At 38.3% G+C, this 24,204-nt stretch overlaps 1 protein-coding gene across 4 annotated transcripts in view; it reads right to left on the reverse strand.

Annotated features, from left to right (window-relative positions):
- Nucleotides 1-24,204, reverse strand: part of COL25A1 (collagen type XXV alpha 1 chain) — a 467,924-nt gene that overhangs the window by 6,101 nt on the left and 437,619 nt on the right. The window contains exons 31-37 of one of the 4 annotated variants that reach the window (XM_032400982.1): nt 18,823-18,858; nt 17,193-17,246; nt 12,035-12,088; nt 10,523-10,549; nt 9,578-9,631; nt 5,445-5,522; nt 3,569-3,607 (exon numbers count right to left, since the gene is read on the reverse strand). In XM_032400982.1, the coding sequence (XP_032256873.1) occupies nt 3,569-3,607; nt 5,445-5,522; nt 9,578-9,631; nt 10,523-10,549; nt 12,035-12,088; nt 17,193-17,246; nt 18,823-18,858 (342 nt within the window). Of the gene's footprint in view, nt 1-3,568; nt 3,608-5,444; nt 5,523-9,577; nt 9,632-10,522; nt 10,550-12,034; nt 12,089-17,192; nt 17,247-18,822; nt 18,859-21,373; nt 21,455-24,204 lie in introns of all 4 variants that reach the window. The other 3 variants (XM_032400981.1, XM_032400983.1, XM_032400984.1) reach the window with 3 other exon arrangements.

The raw sequence follows: 24,204 nt of genomic DNA on the forward strand, positions 1-24,204 counted from the left end.
TCTTATTTCCTCTTGCCTTTTGCAAGCCCTGCTCTGCGCGGACGGTGTGCCTGGTTAACCTGCCTGCTCTCAGGTCTTCAAGCTGCACTGGAGGTTCCACGGTGATCTAAGGCACCAGAAACCTCTGGTTGCTCATTTGGAACCGCCATAACTATTAAGGTTTTCCTAGAACTAAAGTTAAGTCTGAGAGAACTGAGGGACAATGGTCTTTGAGATATAAACTTATATTGCAGATCTTGGGGACTTGACTTTTACTAAAAAAAAAAAACAACAAAACAAAACAAAACCCAATGAGAAAAGTAGAATGCCCAGTTCATTAATTAAAAACATTTGTTTTTCTCTCTCCAAGAAAAATAGATGCTATAGTAGGTGGGATTAAGAGGCCAGGTACTTTGTGATCTTCGAAGATGGAGTTCACTCAATGTTTCTGCATGTCATGGCAACACCAGGGAATGTGCCTATGGAAGTATTCTTTTCCCCAAACTCAAAATTCAAAGAGATGTATTTTTTTGAGTACCCATGTTTGGTAAAAAATCTACAGAATTTTAAAGATTCTCTTTTTTTTTCTTCTTCCAGATTTTAAAACTTAACGAAAAGAATCTGTCACCTTGCTTTAGGAAGGTTTTGCTGCAAACCTGTCAGCCCTACCTCACAAAATAAAGTTAGTAAAACATTAAAAAATATAAAAAATAAATAAAGGAATCTGATGACTAAAAAATATGAAGCCTATAGGTCTTTTTCCTATTACATAGTTTTTAATCTCTGGATGAGGATGGATAACTTTAATAGCCTGTAAGTACTTTCTTTTTTTTTTTTAAGATTTTATTTATTTATTTGAGAGAGAGAGAGAGCACAAGAGTTGGGTGAAAGGCAGAGGGAGAATCAGACTCCCCACTGAGCAGGGAGCCCGACGTGGGGCTCAATCCCAGGACCCTGGGATCATGACCTGAGCCGAAGGCAGACGCTTAACGACTGAGCCACCCAGGCACCCCCTGAAAGTACTTTCTTAACCATAACTTCTGCCATTTATTCACTGTACAAATTACACTGTGAACTGGTACATCATTATTCTAAAAAATTTAGAAAACAGAACTGTATCTAGAAAGAAAAGCCATTTAAACAAACACCAGTTTTGCATGAAAGTATTAGTATTGAGAGCATCATGACCAAGGAGACTTACTCATTCATCACAGTAATTTAAATTGCTACCACATTCTGAATTTTCAAACTACCACTGTGCTCTAGAGGCTAATAACTTTAACAGTGTTTAAAAGGGTAGTCCATGTAAAACAGGACTAACTAAAATAATTGACTAGCCTTCTTTAAAAAATATCACTTAAAAAATAATTTGAGATAGCTAAGTTGACCACATAAGAGATTTTAGAACATTTTATTTCTCTAATTATTTCTTTCTTCTTCCTCCTCTTCTTTTTCTTCTTCCTCCTCTTCCCCGCCTTCTTCTTCTCCTTTTTTTTTTTTTTTTTTTTGGAATGAGGAGGTGTTGGCTGACGTTAAGCACAATGATCTGCATTTGGGTGTGTTGGGGATGTGGTAAGCAGTACTGAAGTTTTCTTATTGAGTTTTTTGTATAAGAAGATGTTAGAGCGGTGCCTGGGTGGCTGAGTCAGTTAAGCATCCGACTCTTGATTTCGGCTCAGGTCATGATCTCAGGGTTGTGAGATGTAGCCCCAGGTCAGGCTCTGCGCTGGGCATGGAGGCTGCCTGAGATTCTTTCTCTCCTGCTCCCCCTCTTCCCCATGTACTCCCTCTCTCTCTCTCTCTCTCAAAAAAAAAAAAAAGTTATTAGATTAAAGAAGTCCTTAATCCTATGTAGAACATAGTATCTATTCTGTGGAAAAATGAGTCCTTAAAAGGGAAATTTCTGATTTTCTAATGCTATTCATATTACTACTAGGTTTGGCCATTTCATGAACCAAAAAGATGAGTCCTTTGCTTGGTGCCATGATTACTATGCCCTCACAAAAAGGAAGTGATTTAGAAGCAGCCAATAATTATGTAAACCCAAGTTCTGAGTTCTGTCAGAAGGCTGGATAAAGTAAGCCTTTCAACATCTCCCTCTATGTAAAGTGTACCTAGGACTGTATTAAAAAATCATTACAGTATTAGATTACAGGTCAACGGTTAAAGAGTAAATGGTAATTCCAGCTCAGGATGGTATTCAAGATTCTGAAAACAGGGATTCTGAAGGTGAAAGGATACTTTCCTCAGGTGAAGAAGAATATGATGATAGGCCCACCTTCCTGAGAACCCCCTGACCCCAGCTGTGATTGAGCTAATTCTCTGACAGGCTGAAAGTGAGTATGCGGAGCTGCTAAATATAAATGACGCTCCTGACAGAGAAGGTTTTCTTTCCCTGGCCGGGGGTGGGGGGGTGGGGGGGCGGCTAAGCGGGAGAGTGAGTTACACAGGATCTCCTCACCAACAGAGCTGAGGAGATGAGACACACTGAGGAGAGTCAAGTTTCTCTCCATCTCTCTGCAATCCTGAGTTCTGTATAGTTTTGCCAATGAAGCATGCCTGTCAAAAGTTACTCAATAAGCCACAAGGTGTTAGGGAAAAAACTTCAAAATGGTCAAAGCAGCATGATACTTCCCCCTAGCTCATTTTTCCATCCGTGGAATTCCTTTATCTGTCAGTAGCATATATGCACAGTTCTTTATAATTAAGTTCTCAAAGTTATTGTGTAAAGGGTTGGTATTCTTGGACTAGGACAGCACCTACAGACCTCTTCCCTGCTTCAAGTCCTGCCATTGCTTTCCACTGCCCACTTCTCATTCTGTTTGGGTCCTAGCTCTTGCCCTTGGAAGTGACTTAACTTCTCTGAACTTCAGTTTCTTCATCGGCATCATTCAGGATAATAATACCCTCTAGGGTTATCATGAGGATTAAGTAAAATGCTATCCCCTGTATGAAAGGGCTCCTCATAGAGCCTTTGTACTGAGAAGGTTCTCTATGAAGTTCCCTTCCATACTGAATATATACACAGTGACCATGGGTAGCCATATGAAGAGGCTAGAATAAATGGATACCATAAAAAACACCAGCTTAAATATAAACAGATTCTCCTAAATAAATCATCACTGAAGAAAAAAAAAATCATGCTTACACTTTCTGCTTTCTCAGCTTTGTGATTAATATTGGCAGGGTTCTACCATGTATTTGCATGTTTGCCTACGTAATTGGGCATAAATAGAAAAAGAACCACAATTAAGAATAGTTTTAAATAGTAGGAGGACAAGGAGTTTATTATGTAAGCAAACCATTGTCAAGATGCACTGCCCCTTTCCATTCCACAAAAAGGATTAGATAGGGAAGGTTTCCAAGTTAGAGTGTTTGTTAAGAACTGTTTTCACTCATCAGTTTAGGCGGAAATCAGCAGTAAACATATTAATCAAAAGATATTCTAGAGACAGAATCTTTTGCTTTTTAATGCCCAAACAACTTTCAGGAATGTCAAATTCAAAAGGTCTGTTCTAAATGGAGAAAACCAGGCCAGGGGAAGAGATAGGGGGAGTGCTTCTTTTAGAAATAATTCAGTGAAGCCTACCTTTTGCCAACAGCCAGGCATGGGTAATCCATCTGGCCCCTGTTTTAAAAAGAAGAGTAAGAATTCTTCAGGCTCCACAAAAGTGAACATACTTCACAATTCACATGCTCACAAGCTTAAAAAATGGATTTCTACCAGTTAGGTGCCTGTAATCATAGGCATTTTTTTTCTAATTATCAAGTCCCAATAGAATACCCAACGTTAGTTAAAAGGAAGAAAATTCAAATGCTTTCTAGTGTGAGAACACATTTTGAAAATACATATAGAAAAAATTACACCTAATTTTGAAAAAGTAGTTTACAAAGCATAGGGGCCTACCCAGTTCCACCTTTAGATAATAAATCTGTACTATTCCTTTTAATTTCGTTAAAACACATTTCACAATTATCTTTATTAAATAAACAAAAACAACTTCTCTTCCTGGTCACTGTGGTGTATGGTTGAATGCATGATAATGATGAATAATCAATGATGAACCATTTCTATCTGAAGTTCATAGCTCTTCACATGCCAGTATCTTTTATTTTTCCATACTAAAAGCCAATATAGTAGAACGCATTCTATTAATTGAATTAAAAGACAGGCAGTCCATCGATATCTTTATAGTAAGACGTTATCCTAGCATTTATCAATTTTTTAATTAAAAAGTCTTTAGAAGTCGGTTAACCAATTTTGATTCAACAAAGGATTCTTAAACATTGCACAATTTACTTTCATTTAAAGCGCAAGCACTCTTCAGATACAAATGATAGAAATAAGGCAGGAAGAGTTGATATATTATGAGGCATGCTTGTGTTTTCCTCTAACAAAATGATTGTAAGATATAATTTATTACTAATGACAAGCAAATAAGACTCATATTGAGATTTTTTAACTGTAATTATTTACCAAATACATTTTTTCCTATAAATATAATCTCTTAAAAGGCTTAAGAAATGTAACTTTGTCTTTAAAGAATCATGCTTAGCACTGAAGAATAATATAAGAACATGCAGACCAAGTATAACAATCAATAAGTATAAAACAACTCTAAAAAGTTTTCTTTTATACCTCAGAAAATATGAATATACTTTCTTTTTAAATGTAAAAAAAAAAACCCACTTTGAAATAGCTTTATATTTGGGAAAAACTTGGTAATGCCAGATTGGTACAAGGAGAGGGTCACCCAGTAGAATTTTAGATTTTAGTATAAGGAGGATTTTGAGTTCATGCCAATGGGGATAGGGGAGTTCTGTCTACTTTAGGAAAGTGAGTTTCAAAAGGAGAGACCATTACATTGAAAAGGTTATGTGACAAAGAAGAGGGTTGGGCTGCAGACTATTACCATCTTTAGAAGCTCAGGGAAGTTTGGTTTCCTTCCCTATGGTCTCTTAACAGCATTCCCTTGAACTGGTTAACTCCTGACCACAGAAGCTTAACTCTGTCGGTCTGGCCTTATTTACGGCCTGACAGAAATGTAGTGGAAGAGGCAAAAATGTCTTTATTTCTTTCAGAGAAAAAAGAAAAAAAAAAAAGAGCTAAATTTAGGGATAGAACCCAAAGTCATGGCCTAGCAGTTCCTTTACATAGAAGATTTTTACATCATTTGAATGTACTCTTTCAATATTTTTGGAGTAGGTTAATATTCCCCATAATGCAGACATGGCAGTCAGGTCAGTTGTGAGGACAATGTCAGGAGGTTATTGCAGTCTTTGACGGAAAGGCGAGCTTGCTCTCTTCACTCTGCAGAGATGCTGAAGGAGCTGTTCATGCACATGCATGTAGTGTGTTTATCATGTAAAGCTTGTTCCAGAAGTACCACTTTACATTGATAGAGATGAATATGTAATAAACAAAGGAACTGCATGCAGGGTGGTAGGAAAGAGAAATACTGTACCAATTGGCAAGGGGCATCCAGCCCATCCAGGCCAGGCTGGCCTGGCTCCCCTTTTTCCCCCTTAACGCCACGGAATCCCTGTTTGTAAAGATTAACTCATAATGTTACTAACACAAGAAATCACTTAAGCACAAATTCTGCTAAAGAAATAACTACAATACCAAAAGGCTGGGAGAGGAGCAACTCTGAAGGACAAAGTAACATCCACTGAAGCTGGACAGAATAAGAGCTCGACCTATCCCTGTAATCAAGGCTTCTCTGGGAACAGTGACTTTCTCTTTTGAATGGTGTGGAATAGCACCAATTCGTCTTCAGATGCTACAGTCACATTCCAGTTGCACGTCAATATCTGAGTGCTAAGAAACCAAACAGAGCTGGTGGCCAGAAACGAGGCATGGAATATACCGGGATAGCCCGAGATAGATGCGTGTGGTCCCTTGAAGCCTCTGTTAAACACCCCCAATCAGAACCCCTGCTGTTACGGGTCCCTCCAATTTGCTCTTCTCCCAGTTTATTCCTTCACACATGATATCTGGATGGAGACAGAGTTCCATGAGTCAGACATACCAACGGGCAAGGTGCATCTAATCCAGGAGCACCCTGTTCTCCTTTCTCCCCTTTAGGCCCCTTTTTGCCTTTCTTTCCCTTTTCCCCCTGTGGATATAAGGGTTTAAATAAAAGACAGGTTTTATTTGGGGGGGAAATAATGGCGATTCAAAAGATGGTTTAGCCAATAAACGTCTGGAAGGTCATTTACCACTGTTTTCTGGTTTAGGTAAGGCATGATATTATAAAAGATAACCTAGACTTTCAGAGTGACAATGGATTCTGGGCAGTGATAGGTGCGATTTTACTTAAGATACTCAACAAGATGAAAGAAGGAGATTTAAAAAGCGAACACATCAAGTGCTGACTTAGACCCCAGCGCCCTAGTCTTGGTGAATGAGGTGTTTCCGCCGCAGATCCGGCGAGGATGATGGATACCAACTGTATGGGAGCCAGCCGGTGGCAGGTCAAATTCGGAGGAATAATGAATACTTCACCCAATTTTCAATACTGTCAGCTTACTTTTTTTTTCTAATTCTATAACAGATGAAAGCTACACTGAGCCGGACAAAAAGGACAGAATATTAACAGCTTCTATCTTTTGGAAATGTATCCAATTTTATGACATTATTTTTTATAGCTCTCATTAAAAAAATATTCAGTATATTGAAATATGCTTCTCTTTCTTTTAACATTTTTTTTAGGAAACTAAAAGCAAATACTTTCTTTATTAAGTCAGGTAAACAAATTTTAAAAGTGCTAATACTTCTCAGCAATGCCAATTGGAGAAACGGGCTTATCTATAAATCGAAGGATTTTCTTTAATTCACTCTTATAGATCTCATGCCCGGTGTTCACAATGGTAAATGGGTTTCCAGCCTACTCGCAATGTAACAAAAGCCAAAAAAAAAAAAAAATTCTGTTCAAGAGAGGAAAAGCAGTTTGGACTCAGTTGAGCTAATACTAAAAATGAGGTAGGCAGGATAATTACATAGTGGGAATGTAGCCATGGAAATTAGTATTTAGGAATCAAGGTAAAGGTTGTGGAAATCTGCATGGATCATGGGAATGGAGGAATTAAGGAAAGGAGGCAAAAGGAGGAGAAGGAAGGAATGCACCTCAGCTGTTTCTTATTAACATAAATATCTCTGCATATTTATAGACAAGAAGTTGGTGCTGTACAGAATACAAAATACTGTGCAATACATATTTAAATTAGTGTATTCATTCCGCACTCAGGAAGGCAGTTACAATAAAAGTGAATAATTTCAGAAGCGAAACAACATGAATATTCAAAGACATATACATAAGATATATATGAGATAAGCATTCAAATTAATGCATTCATTCTGACTGTGTGAGTGAAAGCTCCTCATTTGTCTCCTGTGTGCCAAAAAGATTGCATCAGAAGGCTCAGAATCAAAAACACTTGGGTTTCTTGAATACTGGGGAAAGAGAGAAATTCTGTGTTGTTTAGTTTATCATTGATCAAAGACGAAGACCTGAGAATCCAGGGTGAAATGAGAGCAGGTGTGACAGGAAGTAAGCTGGGAGGATCGTTCAGGACTAAGTTGCTCACTCATGCAAGATCCATCAACATCCTCAGCAAATAACTTTAATGTCACGACGTAAAATTGTTTTAAATTTGTTTGGGTGAACTTTTCCCTCCCAGAAGGCAGGGGACTCTTCATCACATAGGTGAGACAGGTGTGTTGGGTATTGATAATTTAGAATTCAATTCATTATTTGGTAAACCAGCTGAAATTAATCACTCCCCAGAAAAGTGTTGTCATATGAATGTTGACTCTAACAGGCTACAGGAATCATTTTTCAGTAATATGTTAGCGGACCTCAAGCTTTATGGAAAACAGACACTTTTATACAAAGAACAATGAATCAGCATTATTATGAACCAACATAATTTTGTAACAGTTAGTGATTCCCTATGCAACACAAAACTATCTGCCCTTGTGTTCCTAGGAGCACATGAGGGCTCTTGCTAATTTTTATCTCCCATGTCAAAGAATGATATACATAAAGTGTTCCCATTTGAATCTAATTTTCCTAAATATAAAACTTCTAATCATGGAATCTAAAATATGGAAATATTTTTGTATGAGTGATTAACATTATTCTGAGGAATAAATTTATAGCTTTGTGTTTTCATAAGTTACAATACTGGTAATTTCTTCTTTGTTTGAAAGATCATTAAAATGAGTATCCCCATAATGGTGACATACTTCTGAGTGAATAAGATTTTAGACTCATACAACCCATTAAATAAACATAAAATAAATGTCTATAATCTTTAAAGCACCTCGACCTTGGGCTAAAAGCTTGCATGCACAATTATCTCAAATCAAAACATGTATATTTTATAGTTAGCATTTATAATTCAGAATAAAGGAATTTTTTTTTTTTATGTTTCAGTTTCTTTGTCTGTGAAATGGGGACAATAACAGCACCAATCTCAGGGGGGGTTGTTATGAGGATTAAAAGACTTAGCGTATGTAAAGCTTTTGGGGAAACATATAGTAAGTGTTCAATAAATGTGATGATATTGATAATGATGATGATCTTGCTTTTACGTAACTATGACAGGAGCTCTCTTACCAGTGGGAAGCCAGGTAATATCTAAAGCCTAAGGAACACACAGCAGGCTTAATACCCCTCTTTCTTTGACAATTCTAATTTGGCTTTGCTTTTCAACAGCAATCAAATTCATGGTTAGAGAGAATTTATAGGGTTTTGAAAACTGTTAAGTACAGCAGGACATAAATTAATCTGAGAAACAGAATTGGTTTAAATTGGAAGTGGGAAGGTACAATTTCAGCCACTTTTACTTCTTTTGCTGTGTCCAGTGTAAACAATTACTATTCAAGGACCCAAGCAAAGGGGAGAGGAAAGGAAGAAATGATTTCAAAAATCCATTATCCAAATTTTGCTTTCAGACATAAAACCAATTTGCCTGATATTGGCTGCTATATACCCTGGGGCCGGTGGTCCCGAGATAGAACCTAAACACCAGCCTCATGAAATACACTAATATCTTCATTTAAAAATATCTCCAGCATCTGAAAGTGGCAAGTCCTAGTCCCTGATAAACTCACTGGGGTTTATCAGTCACACTGCTTTCCCTCCATTTTCCGATAAAAAAATTAGGATACAGGGCACGTCTACTAACTCTACTGGAATGCTGTGCTTAAAAATGAGCCGCTAGCTTTACAGGGTTCGGTGAGCTCTGCCAGAAGACCCTTGCAGATTTGTGCTATTTAAGTTTACTTTGATGTAATAAATGCCTTTTTATTTCACCTTCAAGAATCCCTGGACATTACATCTTTCAACAAATTGGTGTCAGGTAAGCCTGCCAATTTTTTTCTTCTATGCTAGACTGTGCCCTTATTTCTAGCACTGTAGCCTTCTTCATTCCTCTGTGAAGACCTGTTTTTTTTTAGATCAGGCACTGGTGTGTTTTTGGAGCACAGGATGGAGAAAAATTAGATATATGAAAGAATCGCATAGATTGAACAGCAAAGCACACGGCATGAGAAAAATCAAACAGGCACATGCTAGAATGGAGAGGTCACCTTTTCTCCCTTTTCTCCTACATCACCCTTCTCGCCTCGTGGACCAGGGAAGCCCTAGAGGATAAAAGCAAACCAAAAAGATCTACTGATGTAACTGTGGCAAAATCACATTAAAAAAATGTAAGATTCCGTGCTCCTGAACGCAAATATGAAGAAAAATAGCACCCCCCAAGAATCTCAAAACTTAGATAGTTAAAGTAGCTTAGGAGTAATAGTTGTCTAACATCTCAATTATCTATATGAAACACATTTCTTGCTTTTTCTCCTAAGATATATATAGTGGAAAGTATATCAGGATCCGAGTTTGACTCCTAGCAAGGACACTGACTTGTGTGGCCTTGGGCAAATCACTTACCTCACGGCATTTTATGCTTGCCCCAAACAGGTGCTCAATAAAAAGTTAACTATTATTACTTTTGCTATTATTATTCTTCACATAATAAGGCTGCTATGATATTCACATAATACAGTGATCATTTCAAGAGGCATTTACTTTTGACATTCTCTATTTTTTATAGAATTATGTTATTATAAAACATGGACACTTTATGCTAAGAGGAAAAAAATATTGCATAGCAGCTTTGAGAATAAACATAGTATACCATTCCTGAAGGGTGGCACGTGAAAGATATTTCAATTTTATGCATATTTTTAAAAAAGTGGTTCAACTGCTGATGTTCAGGGTGTCCCTAATTTGGGGAAGTATTTTGAAGTGCCATTATCAACTGTTGGTTATTAACTTTATACTAATTATGTGTTTTGCTTTTCTGTTTACTTCATGCAGACACTAGTGGTATATTTTATATTGCAATCTACACACACAGCAATATATGCTGTATGCATAACTATGTGCACAGAAAAAAAAGTATTTTTGCTGTTATTGATGATGGAGACCATCAGCATCTATTATAATAGGAAGATGTTCATTGTACATGTATTACTTACATCAAGACCAGGCTCTCCATCTTTCCCCTGCCAAAGAACCATAGTAGCTACATTAGTGTTCCTAAGTTTCATGAATAGGTTATTGTTATTGTTTTATTTAAGGCTGCCTGGACATGCAACACTAGTATTAGAACAACTACTTCAGAAATGTGAAAAAGAGTCTTTATTGATTGATTAGTAATACAAATTTCTTTCACCAAATCAAGTGAAGTGACCATTAATGCTGCAGTTAAGGGTCATAAAAATTTTTTTATTATAGATTAGTTTACATAGCCTGATATTTCGCTGAAGTTTAATGCTTGGCATCCAACTGATCAATCCAGGAATAAGTTGAAAGCACAAATACCAGTTAGTTGATTTAAAAACATACCAGCACTAATAAAATATGCAAATCAATACTGCTTCAACTTGGTAACTTAGTACTTGGCTCATAAATGAGAAAAGAATGTGAAAACTGTTTATTGTTAAGTATAGTTTTAACTTGGCTAGATGTGTACCTTGTCTATAAATTTTGAGGGTGTGTCACGATTTAAAAACTGTTTTTAAGTAAGCTTTGTCAATAAATTATTCCCAGATACAAAGGAGTCACCAGATTGTTGTGCAAGGATTGATAAATTTACCCCCGTGGTGCAGATTATTGGGGCCATGAGCCTATTGTGTCACACAACGGATCCATCCAAAGTTACTGGGAAGTTCCTTTAATTCTGACAATTAGATTTTGAAATCTATTTCAAAATCAGCATCTCTTTCAGCCAGCACTGATCCTGGCTTAAGTTTATTACTTTGGTTCACAAAAACTAAAGAATAAAGCATGTGGTAGGCACACAGGGGTTAAAAACCTTAATATATTATATGTTTCTATTGTAGCCCTACCCTGCCCTATCGAATTATTTATAATTATCCCAAAGGGAATGTTCTGAAGCATGCCCGCAGCCTCAATTTGAAGACTGTAATAACAGAATTTTCAGAAGGCAGGCCGCTATCAACATTCTACGTTCTAAAGAGGTCTTGTCATTACAGTGCATTAGGTCAGAAACATCAAAGTCATTGTAAAAATCAACGTGAGAAATCACCTTTATTAGCAAGATTAGTTTTAGTAGGTAACCTATGAGAACAGATAAAGTCTGAAGAGAGTTGTCTTAAATAAAACTTGCCCACCCACTTTTGGTAGCGACCTTCTGAGGAAGTGCCAATTATGGGCGTCTAGTCAGATGGTACAGAGAGGGTGTTTTCTGACAGTGGGAGTCCTGCTTTCAGGTTAGGTCTGTTTACCTTGTGGACAATCTCTGATCCTCTCAAGCTCATGATGTGTGTGTGTGTGTCTGTATGTGAGTGGGAGAATAGATGTGACTACGACCCATCAAGGACATGGTAACACTGGTGTTGTGGAGAACTAGTGGATGGTTCTTTGCTCCTCTAATGTGATTAGTCTGCCCCCCCAGGGAAGGGTTAACCGTGCCAGTGTCAGGTCATCTACACATGCTGAAGGTGGAGACAAGAGACAGAACTCACAGGCAGCCCATAGGGTCCTCTGGGTCCGGGTTCTCCCATAGCTCCTTTTTCACCCTAAAATGAAAGCCATAAAGTTCAAATCATATACAAATGCCTATATTCACACACTTTCCCTAATGGCCTGTATATAAAGCCTCCACGTGAGGTACCATTCTATCAAGATTCCAATGATGCAGGCTCTTCTGGGGTCTCTGTCAGTGATCAGGTAAAAGAAACCCACATTTAGGGGCACCTGGGTGGCTCAGTCAGTTAAGCGTCTGCCTTCGGCTCAGGTCATGATCCCGGGGTCCTGGGATCGAGTCCCACACGTCAGGCTCCCTGCTCAGCTGGGAGCCCGCTTCTCCCTCTCTCTCTGCAGCTCCCCCTGCTTGTGTTCTCTCTCTCTCTCTGTCAAATAAATAAATAAACTCTTTAAGAAAAAAGGGAAAAAAAGAAACCCACATTTGCATATTTTATCAAATTACCTCTGAAAGAAGGGCAGTAAGAGTGCTGCAGCCCAGTTGTGCAAATGACTTGCATATTCTGGAGTGCTGTACTTGGGTTTCTTTGGCATTCGTGTGAAACATTTATTTGTTACTCACTATGTTAAGTTACTACATTTTTAAAATATAAGAATAAAATGTCTTTTTTCCTATCAAATATCTCTTCTTTGGCAGCCTCTTCCTTGGCCGCCCTGGCCCTTTACCAAGGTATATTTTACTTTATAGCCTCCCACACAAGCAGACACGGGTGAGTTTTATTCTCTGTTGAGCTCCTCACTAGAATATGCACACTGGGGGCCAGGGCCTCTGGTTTGGCTCCCTCCTGCATCCTCACGGATCACAGTAGTGTCTGGTGCATCAGTAAATATTTGTTGAATTAATCAAGTCAAATCAGTACAATCCTGTACATGTTTTGTTTCCTTTCTGAAAAAAGAGAGTTTAAAAACTTCTGTGCCTTCTTCTAAATGCCTGAGAAGGTAGGCATATATGACCTTCATCACTTGCTCTCCACGTGCCTATTTAAATAGAATCTTTTGCTCCAGCTATAACAATATATGTGATAATGATAATCTTGAGGGCTTATAAAGAATAACGTGAGATTGGAGGTCATCCCATGAATACAAAATAATTATAATAAAGAGATCTTCTGCATTTCAAGTAGTGTTTTCTTCTGCTGCCATCTCCAAAATTAAAGTGTTTGTCAGGATTTAGCATGCAAACTTCAGGAGTAATGGTGATATATACATATATTTTTCTTAGACAGAGAGAGAGAGAGAGCACAAGCAGGGGGAGCAGCTGAGGGAGAAGCAGCTCCCCACTGAGCAGAAAGCCTGACTTGGGGCTCGATCCCAGGACCCTGGGATCATGACCTGAGCCGAAGGCAGACGCTTAACTGACTGAGCCACCCAGGTGATTTATATGAGTGGCCAAAAAGAAGATGTTACCTTCTTCTATCACACCCTTGAAGTTTAAAGGTTAGCAAATCTTTTTCATGGTTAAAATGCAAACTTCCTCTAGTAGCTGCGTGTGCTGATGCAAGTATTATGCTGTGTGTTTCTGTACTCCCGATTCCCGTGTGAGCAAATTTCAAGTCACTATTCACATTCTTCTTTCTAAACTTAGGGGTTGGTGGGACTAATGAGCACTGTCACCTAGAGGCACATATCATGTAGGGAGAGTACCGAAAATAAATATGATAAAAGCTTGTTGAACTTCTACTCATCATTACTTTAGGTTTATTACCGAGAGATCAGCAATCCCATTCAGGAAGGTGGCCAGGTTTTGAAATGAAACAGATTTAAATCTGAATTCCAGTTTGGCACTTACTGACTCTGTGGTCTTAGGTAACTTTCTTAACCTTTCTATGCCTGAGGTTCATTGGCTGTTAGATAAGAATAATAATACATATTCTGCAAGAATTTTTCTGAAGATTAAATGTGATTGTAAAATATGAAATGATATGTCACCAAATGATATGTCCTAAAAATAGTAGCTATTGTCATTAATATACAATTAGAGGTCTTGTTTTTAACAAAAAGGGTTTGGCAACCCATTTAAATTAAATTTCTTTCAGTTTGATCTGGCTGTGTGATTTATGATGTTCTAAAGATTTTATTTGTTTATTTATTTATTTTAGAGAGAGAGAGAGTGCACAGAAGGAGAGGAAGAGGGAAAGAATCTCAAGCAGAATCCATGCTGAGCACAGAGCCCGACGCAGGGCTCCATCTCACGACCCTGAGATTGTGACCTGAGCTGAAACCAAGAGTCAGACGCTCATCCAACTGAGCCAGCCAGGTGCCCCTATTTATGATTTCTTAAATGGTGGTGGTGGTGGTGTATATGTGTTCGTGTGCAGGGGAGTGGGCAGTGTAGTAGGAGGTGGGGGCTTTAAAAGGAAAGCTCACATAACCTGGAGTAGGTCTAGTTTGAAAACTCTCCACAGATTTTTTTGATATAACTATTCCCTTTTTCCTCCTCTGACGGAGTACTTTCAGCTTTATAAAATGTATACACCATGGCTTGTTTGAATTAAGTTGTCAGTAAAGCATTTGTCTGTGGAACTGCTCTTATAGAATTGCTCACCCCAAATAATTACTTTTAGGTAATGTCAATTCCATTTCACTTGCCAGTGACAGCTTCAGAAGTGGACACATGCCCCGATTCTGGCCAATGAGGTGCTGGGGCAAGTCTGAGGGGAGGCCATGGAGAAGGTTTGCTCGTGCTGCTAAGGAAGAGACACGGGAGAAGATGATATGTGTTGGTTCTCTGCGGATGCCTCACCGGAGGGGAGGCTTGTAGGGACTGTGACCAGCTTGCGTGATCAGAAGACCAAGCCAGCATGTGGAAAGGGCACAGAAGCAGAGCCGAGAGTCCCTCCTTTGAATATTTTGTTATATAAAACAACGAATTTCTCTATTGTCCTAGCCATTTTGAGTTGGGATTCTGTCACTTAGAGTCAAAAGCATCCTTGAAAATTTTTAATTTGAATATGAAATATGAAACGAAATAGGGATTTGAATTCTCCTGGATTAAATAATTCTTGAAAAACTTCTGAACCTCTCAAATTTAACACCCTTCACAGAGTTCCAAAGCAGTTAAGGCCAGATGAAGAAATCAGCTCAAAGCAGGGAGACCATCAGGTCCTTGAAGGGCTCACGCTGTCACTCACGTATTTGACATTACTGAATGACACTGTAGAATGCCTGGTTTCTTTTAGGCCCGTCTCATTTCTTTCAGGCTCTTTAATTTGCATGTCTACACTGAGGAATTCTTCTCCAATGGATTCCTGATTCCTCCCTCTTTAAAACTGGAAACTTTTCCAGGAGAGTCCAGATGGCACCTCAGTCAATTAACTTGGAGAATCGCACTCCAGTTTAGCACTTTGGGTGAGGGGCACTTGGAGAGTACTGATACATGATCCGGTTAAGATAGTTAACGTGCTGAGTAAATACAAGTGTAACACTTTACACTGCACACCATTTGACTTGAACTATGTCTTCAAAAATTCTTAGCGGCTTCATTTGCTCTCGCTGAGACCTGATACTCTTGTGACACTGTGGAGCTCGGAAGTAGCAGCTGATTTACCAAACGGTAAACCCTCTTGAGCCCCAAGGGCATCCTGCCAAAAGACTACTTGAGATTTGCTGCTCCATTTTTAGTACATGGGCTGGATTTCTTGACACTGCTTGAATGTGTCAGCAGCATGAGGCTCTTCACTTTTAAATATTTTTAATTAAGATGATCTTCGTAAGTCGGTTTGATTTCAGAAATCAGACAATTGCAGAGTCAGATGATTTATTCCTTTAGGACTCACCTCTTTCTAGAAGCATTCTTGGATAAAGCCAGACTTCCTCATCATTGTACGTACAGTCTGTGCTATTTGTATTCACTTTGGTCTCATTATCTGGCTATTTCTTGCCGATATTTTTTTCCCTCTGCAATTAGATTGTAAACTCTGCTAGGTCAGAGAAAATACCTGCTTCCTTTACAGTATTGAGTAAATATATATAGTGTAGTAGTAAAAGGTTATAGGATGACGAATGCCAATTATGATGGCATTATTTATTAAATTAGCAAAATAGACTACACAAATGGGAGGAGAGTGCTTCCATTCTACACTAGGAGTACACTGTCGTTTTATAGATCATAAAATGTAATAAATATTTACTGAATGAAGGAACTCATTTTATAGAACACAGAATTATGGAATTGGGATGGATGCCAAAGAAATCACTCTGTGGCCCTCTATTTTTAAAGCAAATTACCCCAGACTGAAGAAACTCTATCTAGTTTAAAAAAGACTGCAGCTCGCACAATGAATCATCCCAACATTTAGAAGCCCTTACTCGTAGGACACTTTTTTTCCGGCCTCTCCGGGATGGTGGGGAAATTGATGACACAATTCTGCTCAGACACAGAAAAAGCTTCCAAGTTTCCCAAAGTGAAGAAAAGAAAAAGTGGGAGAAAAACAGAGAAAGAGGGGAGAAAAGTTCCAGACAGATGACCAGCTGCTGAGGCTGCAATGCATTTTTTGGTGTCAGATATTTATCTTCTGCTCTGAAGGTCTTTTTTGTTTTTGTTTTTGTTTTTTGTTTTTTTTCTTCTCCCAAGGATATGGAAACAGGGCCTAGCAATAGGGAGGTTAGTGAAAGGTTTTTGTTCTATAGTGCGCTGAAATTATTTCCTTATGGCTAAAGAAAGGCAGCCTATTCTTTTGCTAAAAAAATAAATAAATAAAGGAGCATGTGTAACTGTGTGGAGAAGAATACTTAGGTTTGGTAATTTCCTTTAAAAAATAAGTTATAACTTACTCTGAATGAATACAGTAGCTTTATATAAAAGATTGTCAACCAAATATGTAGTCCTGGATATTTTAGCCCCATGGACTTCAACTTTCTGGATTAAGGCCAAATGAAAATATCTTCCTTATGGGTTAAGAAGGAATGGTCTGAGCTATTTATTTTAGCTATATAGATGTATGCATGATTTTTGATTAAGGCAGCCACATTCTATTTTAATCAGTGTGAGAACTCTGATTAGGACTTAAGATGGCATATTTTCATTTAATATTTTAGATGGTCCTTTTTTCTTCTGGGGAATGAACAGTTCAACTAAAACAGAAAAGCCACACTGTGTTTTCTTTGGGTCACAGCTCAATAACCTCAGGAGCAACTTACTCTTTCTCCTTTGGGACCTGCGGGGCCATGGGGTCCCATAGGGCCATCTGTACCCTAAAAAAAAAGAGATAAAAATAAGATAATATGAGACATATCCCAAGGGCCATAAGAAAAGCAGTTATAACTCATCCCGGACTTTTCCTGGGTGAATGACGCCTTGAACGCAAGTAAGACGACTCATCTGCTTTCAAAGAGCTCTATACTTGATTCTTTCAGGCCAGTGGTTTCCAAGAAACTCATGCAGAAAGGATGAGTTATGTAACTGCATATTTCAACGAAGGGCACAGACGAGAAGATGGAAGTTGGATTTAATTATATACCTCCTCCCTGACTTCACGGAACATCTTCAGGAGAGAAACGGAGTCGTTTTCCCCTCATACCACTTCCCCAAGTCCATTCTCCACCCACTGTCACCCCCACGCTCCTGGGCCACGAAGCTTTGTTTTCAGCTGGTTAAGAGGCTTGAACGGTCACACAAGTGGAAAAAAATATGAAATAACCGAGAACAGTATTGAACTGTCCAAACCAAACTTCCTTCGGCTCTGCGGGGAGCAGCGGGGGGCTTAGAGGAAAGGAGTGATTCTCAGAGGCTCTGCTGCTGCTTACAAGACACAAACCCGGCAGCCGGCTGATTTAATGGTGTAATTGCCCCCTGGCCTCCTGGTGCAGGATTAGGATTTCTGTCTCAGACTGAATGGACGTGGGAACACTAGGTCCAGTGAAAACAACGACTGCCTGAAGCAGGTTTTTAGAATTGAAGAGCTTGGAATTTCTTTTTGATTCTTAGACATGTAGCAAGGACTTCAAGTAATTTGCTCATTTTCAGGAAGACTGTGCTTATTTGCAAAGAATTTGTTCTAATATTTGCAAACATAGGAACTATTCCAGCACAGGTTTTTAACATAGTATTCCTATTTATGTTCTAGTCTTCTTTTTTTCTTCTATCAGAGCTTTGTGATATGAAATCATTTAGGGCTTCAACCCATTCTGATGTTGGTGAATTCTCATCCTCTTATCTGATCTTTTTCTTACTGCCTGAACTCCCAAGTTCATCTTCAGAAGACTTCTAAATACTGATTATCTGTGGCTGATATTTAAGAGATGGAGCTGTTAAGAACCAAAGAAAAGAGACAAAATGACAGAAGACAGACAGGTCTTTCGATGAACAGAGATCTGAAAGTTAGTGTCAAGGTAGAACTTACCTTTTTAATACGGACAGAAACATAAAAGGAAGAGCAAATTCAAATAAATTCACATTATTTTGATCCCTTCAGAGGAGCTTGCTCATAGAACTATAGGAAATGTCCATTAGTTCTGGAAAAATTTGTCTGGGATTCTAAGACAGTGAGGCTAATCAGACTGGTCATTCCTGCCACCTAGCAAGTTTTCCAGCCCGGAACTGGGGCTTCCGAAGGATGTCCTGCAGTTTAGGTTGTGAGTCAATCAGAGCTGCAGCCTCTGTTCTGCCCACCTTTCCCTTTTGTACCACATCTTTGTACACCTTCTCCTTTCACTCCAGTCTTATGTCCCCCTCATCACGTGATGGGAGTACATGGGGCAAAAGAGTCTGTCCCGAAGCACAAATTCATAGCCACAAAACATGTTGGAGCAAGATGAGGTACTGACTCACCCGGGATCCTGGCTTTCCGTCTAAGCCAGATGCTCCCTGTGTATTTGGTTGGTAGCAGGGTTGGTGGGTATGACACGAAGGACAAGAACAGAGATTAGTATGAGGTACTGATGAACAAATGTAACGCTTCAAACAACATCATACACAGTCACGGGGTTCTGGGATGGATATCACATCGCTACAAATTGTTAGTTTAAAAAAAAGAAACAAAACACGTGACAATAAACACCCCACAGATGATGGCATTTTAATGACATTTCCATTCGACAAATTCTTGTTTAGAAATCAAGATAATGAGGTTTATAAAGCGGGCTTTAAAGTAGTTACTGGTAACATTCACAGACTGCTAATTTCCATATGATACACATTTTCTAAAGAGTGTACTGTTGACAATAAACTTCTTTAGGTTTTGAAAAAAACATAATGGCCGATATTTTAAGAAAGGGCTCATTATAATAATCAATCAAAGTTAGCATTTCAGAGGAGAAGAAAAAGGCTCTAGTTTTTCTTGTTAAAACAGCACTTATGAATAACAACTGCAGAATTTCACCATGCCAAAATGACTGTGGATTTTACATGAACAATTCTCATTGTTTTCTGGGTTTTCTTACTGTGTTCACATTAGTTACCACTAGAGGGACTTCTAGGAACAGGAAAAAGCAGGAAAAAAATTTCATGAGTCCAAACAATAAATAACTGTCACAAACAAAATTGTTCCTCAATTCACTTCAAACAATCATTGCATCAAAGTCTGAAGGGGAGATGCTTTAAAAATATAATGTTATTCTCAGGCAATGCATGCCTTTTTTTTTTTTTTTTTACCTTGAACTCCAAGCTATGCATAGTGTATGATTAAAATATGACATTTTCAATGCTTGTTTCAAGAATAAGCACAATTACTTCTTTGAATATGTCTTTTGTATCTCAAAACTCAAATACTGATTTATAGTCCTTTAAAAATATTGATTAAATCAAGGAGTATTTAAGAAAGACGATACACTAGCCCTATAAATTCTCTTGGCAAGGTTGAAGAACTATGTTCCCATTTTATGCTTCAGATATAGTTAATAATAAAAAATGGAAGAAAAAATCTATTCCAGCTGCAAACTCTACCAATAATGTTATACTATATATACTAGGATGTTTTTAGTTTTTTATTTTACAATTTCTTCTGTATAGTTCTATTATGAGTCAGACTGTAATTGCAAAATGCATCTTTAGTTAGCAATGATTAAAATTTTTAAAAATCTGTGTGGTGCTTAATGCTAACATATGTAGAGCCTTGACTAAATATTGCATAGAAATTATCACTAGCTCTAACTATGAAATTAGGGCAACCTTTAATGAAATCAGATTGAGGGTTTAATAAAACAGAAACCCAAACTTCCTTTTGCCTTTTGATACTTTGTTCAGAGTCACCATTGTTATAACATTTAAAAACAAATAGGGAGATGGTAAAATTTTGTACTGATAGTATAACATTATATTTGTTTGGAATGTGAATTAATGACTCACATATATTATAGAGGTATTGTGCCTCTAGTCCATGGTCTAACTGGTGTGATTTAACCTATACTCTAATACAAGGTTTATATCATTCACTAATAAACGAGTACATATTGAGCACCTACTATGTGCCTGATCTATGTAAGGCACTGACTATTGAGTAGAATACTTTAGAACTTAAAGTACCAACATTTTTTAATATGTTAAAATATGTGTATAAACTATTTTCTACCAATTTTATGTCTTATTTTAATAACGTAATTTATAATGTTCTTTACTGACTTTTATCTGCATTCTCTGAATAGTCAGCATGCTAAAATCTTGAAACTAAAACCTCATATTTAACAATCATTTTTAAAAATCTCTTTTTAGTTATAGGAAGAAGACCGGCATAAAGTGCATACAAGATGAAAATTCCCTTTTCACTAAAAATAAAAATCTCAAAAAATAAAAAATAAAAAAATCTCAAAAAAAATCTCAAAACTACTGCAAAATACTTCTTCCATCCTGTCCACTGTTGCCAAAAGAACCAGGTAAGAGGGCATTTTCAAAACAAACAACACAAAACATTTAGACCATGATAGGATTGATTAATGTAAGGAGCCACAGCACTGACCTCACGCCAACAGCAATGGCCAATTGCATACCTGCCACCCAACAGAGGGCTACAATTTTTGGTATCAAAAGAGAAAAAAAACTGAGGGAGGATTCTGAACTGCACTAAATTATTAAAACATTTGGGAGAAATTATGACATAATCAGCACAATGCTTTTTTTTAAGGGCAGGGTGATGGGAGAAGAATCATCCGTGTTTAAAGAGGAAGGTTGGCATGTATGTAATTGAATGACAGAACACTTATAGCATCGCTTGTCATGGGGTCTTCCTCTGACACAAGAGCAGGCATCAAACAAAACTGGGCTGAGTATGTTTTCCAGTCACAGAAATCTCACATGTAAGATAGTCACCGAGTAAACCAGAGTTGTTACTTAGGGTAGAAAGAAAAGTCTGAGATTTGCACTGAAATGGAAAGTTTTCTTTACTTACTGGAAGACCAAGGGGTCCTCTGTCACCCTTTTGACCTGGTTCACCCTTCAATCCTTTAACACCATTTAACCCTGGTTCACCCTAAATGCAAAAGCAAATGCCAATTTTGGTTGCTATCATGGGTGTTTCAACTGCGAAAGAAGAGAGCCAGTCTCTGAAATGGTTGCAGATTCCAGTTCTAGGTAACAGCAGAGTCAGGCTAGACTTGTCTTGCATCCATTCAAAATTCATTTCAGACATTTAAAAAAAATTAATAAACTGAAATTGACAAATAATATTCTAGGAAGCAAAACTCCTGAGCAAGTGTACTCTTTACAACTGAAATGCATATGACTGAGTTCCACAGTTTTCAGTTCTATATCAGAGAAACTGGTGTTATGCGACCTTGTTCTCACCAAGCAAATCAAAGACAGAGTGGAGGATGCTGAAGGAGGTTCAGTAGGAAAAACCCACTCTGCTGGAATGAAAAACTGGAATATGCAGGACAGTGTTATATACAGATATTTTAAGCCTTTAAGCATTTTGCCCTGGGGAATGAGCTAGAAATGTAGCAGCTGATGTTTGAAGTAGTGCCATTTAGTGAGTCCTCATTCACTGACATTGCCAAGTCAGATCCCTACATGGATTAATCCACAGAATAGACAACAAATAGCTAACCCCAGAAGAGAATATGAAGACCACAGTGCTTAAATGTAATTTTACTAACTGTATTTCTATCCAATGTTAAAATAAAGAAGGATGGAATTTAACCTCAGGTGACATTACAAAAGTCAAGGTAAGTGAGAAATTCTCTTGACTCTGATATTTAAAAACCTAAGAATACAGTACAACTATTTTCTATCAGAAGCAACATGTTAGGAGTAAGAGTTCTGACCTGTCCACTTTTCAACTTTTAAGTAAAGGCATTAATTTCATCACAAAAGTCTGGAAAGATTTGTGAAAGGAAGATGCAGTCTCAAATACCCTATAGAGTCTCGCTGGGTAGGAGTGGGAACGGGGAGGGAATGTGCTTCTGCGGCAGGAGGAATTACTAACCTCGGCAGTATTTTCCCCATTTGTCTGACTGAGGGAAGTCAGTGTGATGTTTGTTAAACACAGAGTCCAGGGCCCCACTTAGCGTTGAACTTCCAAAGGGGTCACAAAGTAATGAACACATTGGCATGACCTAGTGGGTTCTGGGGATTCTGAAGGCAGGATGTTTGCTGTGCTGCCACTATAGGAAGTCCAAATGTGCTGTGGTGGGTGAAGTGTGATCCGGGGAATGTCCCAGAGCTAAAGTCAATGTGAGGTTAAGGCCAAGGCTCAAGAGTCAGCTTTAGTTAACTGGTCTCAACTTGAGATTGATGGCTTTGCCTGTGTGTGGACTTTCCACTAGAGGTCTTGTGATGATGAATAGGCAGGGCTGTCTTGGTAGGTCATGAAATTCTGTGGTGAGGAATCATACATTGACACAAGTGGGCATTAACTGAGAAGGTGAATTTATAAACAATCAAATGTAGTGGCAGAAAGACCAAATTCTAACTCTGGACCTAAGTTCCAGTCCCAGATCAGTCATTTAATTAGCAGTGTAACTCAGGGCAAATAATCTAAATTTCATGGGCCTATAGTTTATCATCTGTAAAATCAAGGAATGAGCACAGGTAATCCATAAGGTCTTTTCAACTTTATGATTTTCTGAAATCTATGATTTAAGTGGTGCCTTGAAATCCAAGGAGAAGCCTAGAGTAGGAACTACTGATTTAGTCCAGAGTGGGGAAAAGAGACCCAGAGAGGTTTAGATAACTACCAAGACCACAAAGCTGATAGACGGGCTCTCTCTTCTGACCGCCAGAAAACAATGCCCTTACCCCAAACTATAATCCATACTTCTGAGACATTGTCACACACTGCCCTTACTAGAAGATAGGGTGTTCTATGAAGAGGCATGAACTCTTCCCATTCTTGAGTGAGTCACCTGCCTGACCCCAAAAATGAAACTTAGTTTTCTGGGGTCAGACCAATACTTCTACACTCCTAAAGTTGGGTGGGCCAGGGGAAGCCTACGCTTTCTCATTTCTAGCTCTTGCATTTATGTGTTCCCCTACCCCTCACCATTTAAACGCACCCACTCTCTCCTGAGGAGCTTTCAAGAGTGCTTGAAGCTTCTCTCATGCATTTTTCCCCTTGAATTCTTAAATTCAGAACAAAGCATAAAATCACAAGATGCTAACAACTGACATTTATTGGGTGTTTATCGACAACTGCACCAGATATTTTGCTTAAGTATCTTATAAATATACCTCATTAAATTATCACAACACTAGGAGGTAAGTTGCCTAGTTGAGTAAGCAAAGGATCAGAGCAGGTAAATAGTCTGCCCAAGGTGACACAGCCTATCAGTGTCAAAGCTCAGATTAGAACATAGGTACTCATTACATACGCTCTCTAGAAGAAGGAACCTTTCTTTCAGGGCTCATTTTAATCTTCCAAAATGTCCTCTTGGTCTACACAAAAGCAGAGAACAGATGCAAACCATCTTTACAACATAAACCGCACTAATTCTGACAAGGAGGGGTATTCTCTATTGTTTTCTTGTTAATCCAGAGTATAAAATACATGTAAGTGATGTAATCTTCTCTTCACTAGAGCACACCTGATCCACCCCACCCCATTCTAGACCAGTGATCTCTGGGGGAGTACAAAATTAAGATGTTGGATAGTCAAAGCATTTAGATGCAGTACTGTTATATGACAAACAAGGAGTATCAGTAACATCTGAATCTGCAACTAACGATACATAATAAGAAAGAGCATCTGGACTAGTCTGAGAATCTCATCAGATTCACTTCTAA

The sequence above is a fragment of the Phoca vitulina genome, unplaced genomic scaffold (assembly GCF_004348235.1).
Source record: "Phoca vitulina isolate PV1807 unplaced genomic scaffold, GSC_HSeal_1.0 scaffold3, whole genome shotgun sequence".
Lineage (NCBI taxonomy): Eukaryota > Metazoa > Chordata > Mammalia > Carnivora > Phocidae > Phoca > Phoca vitulina.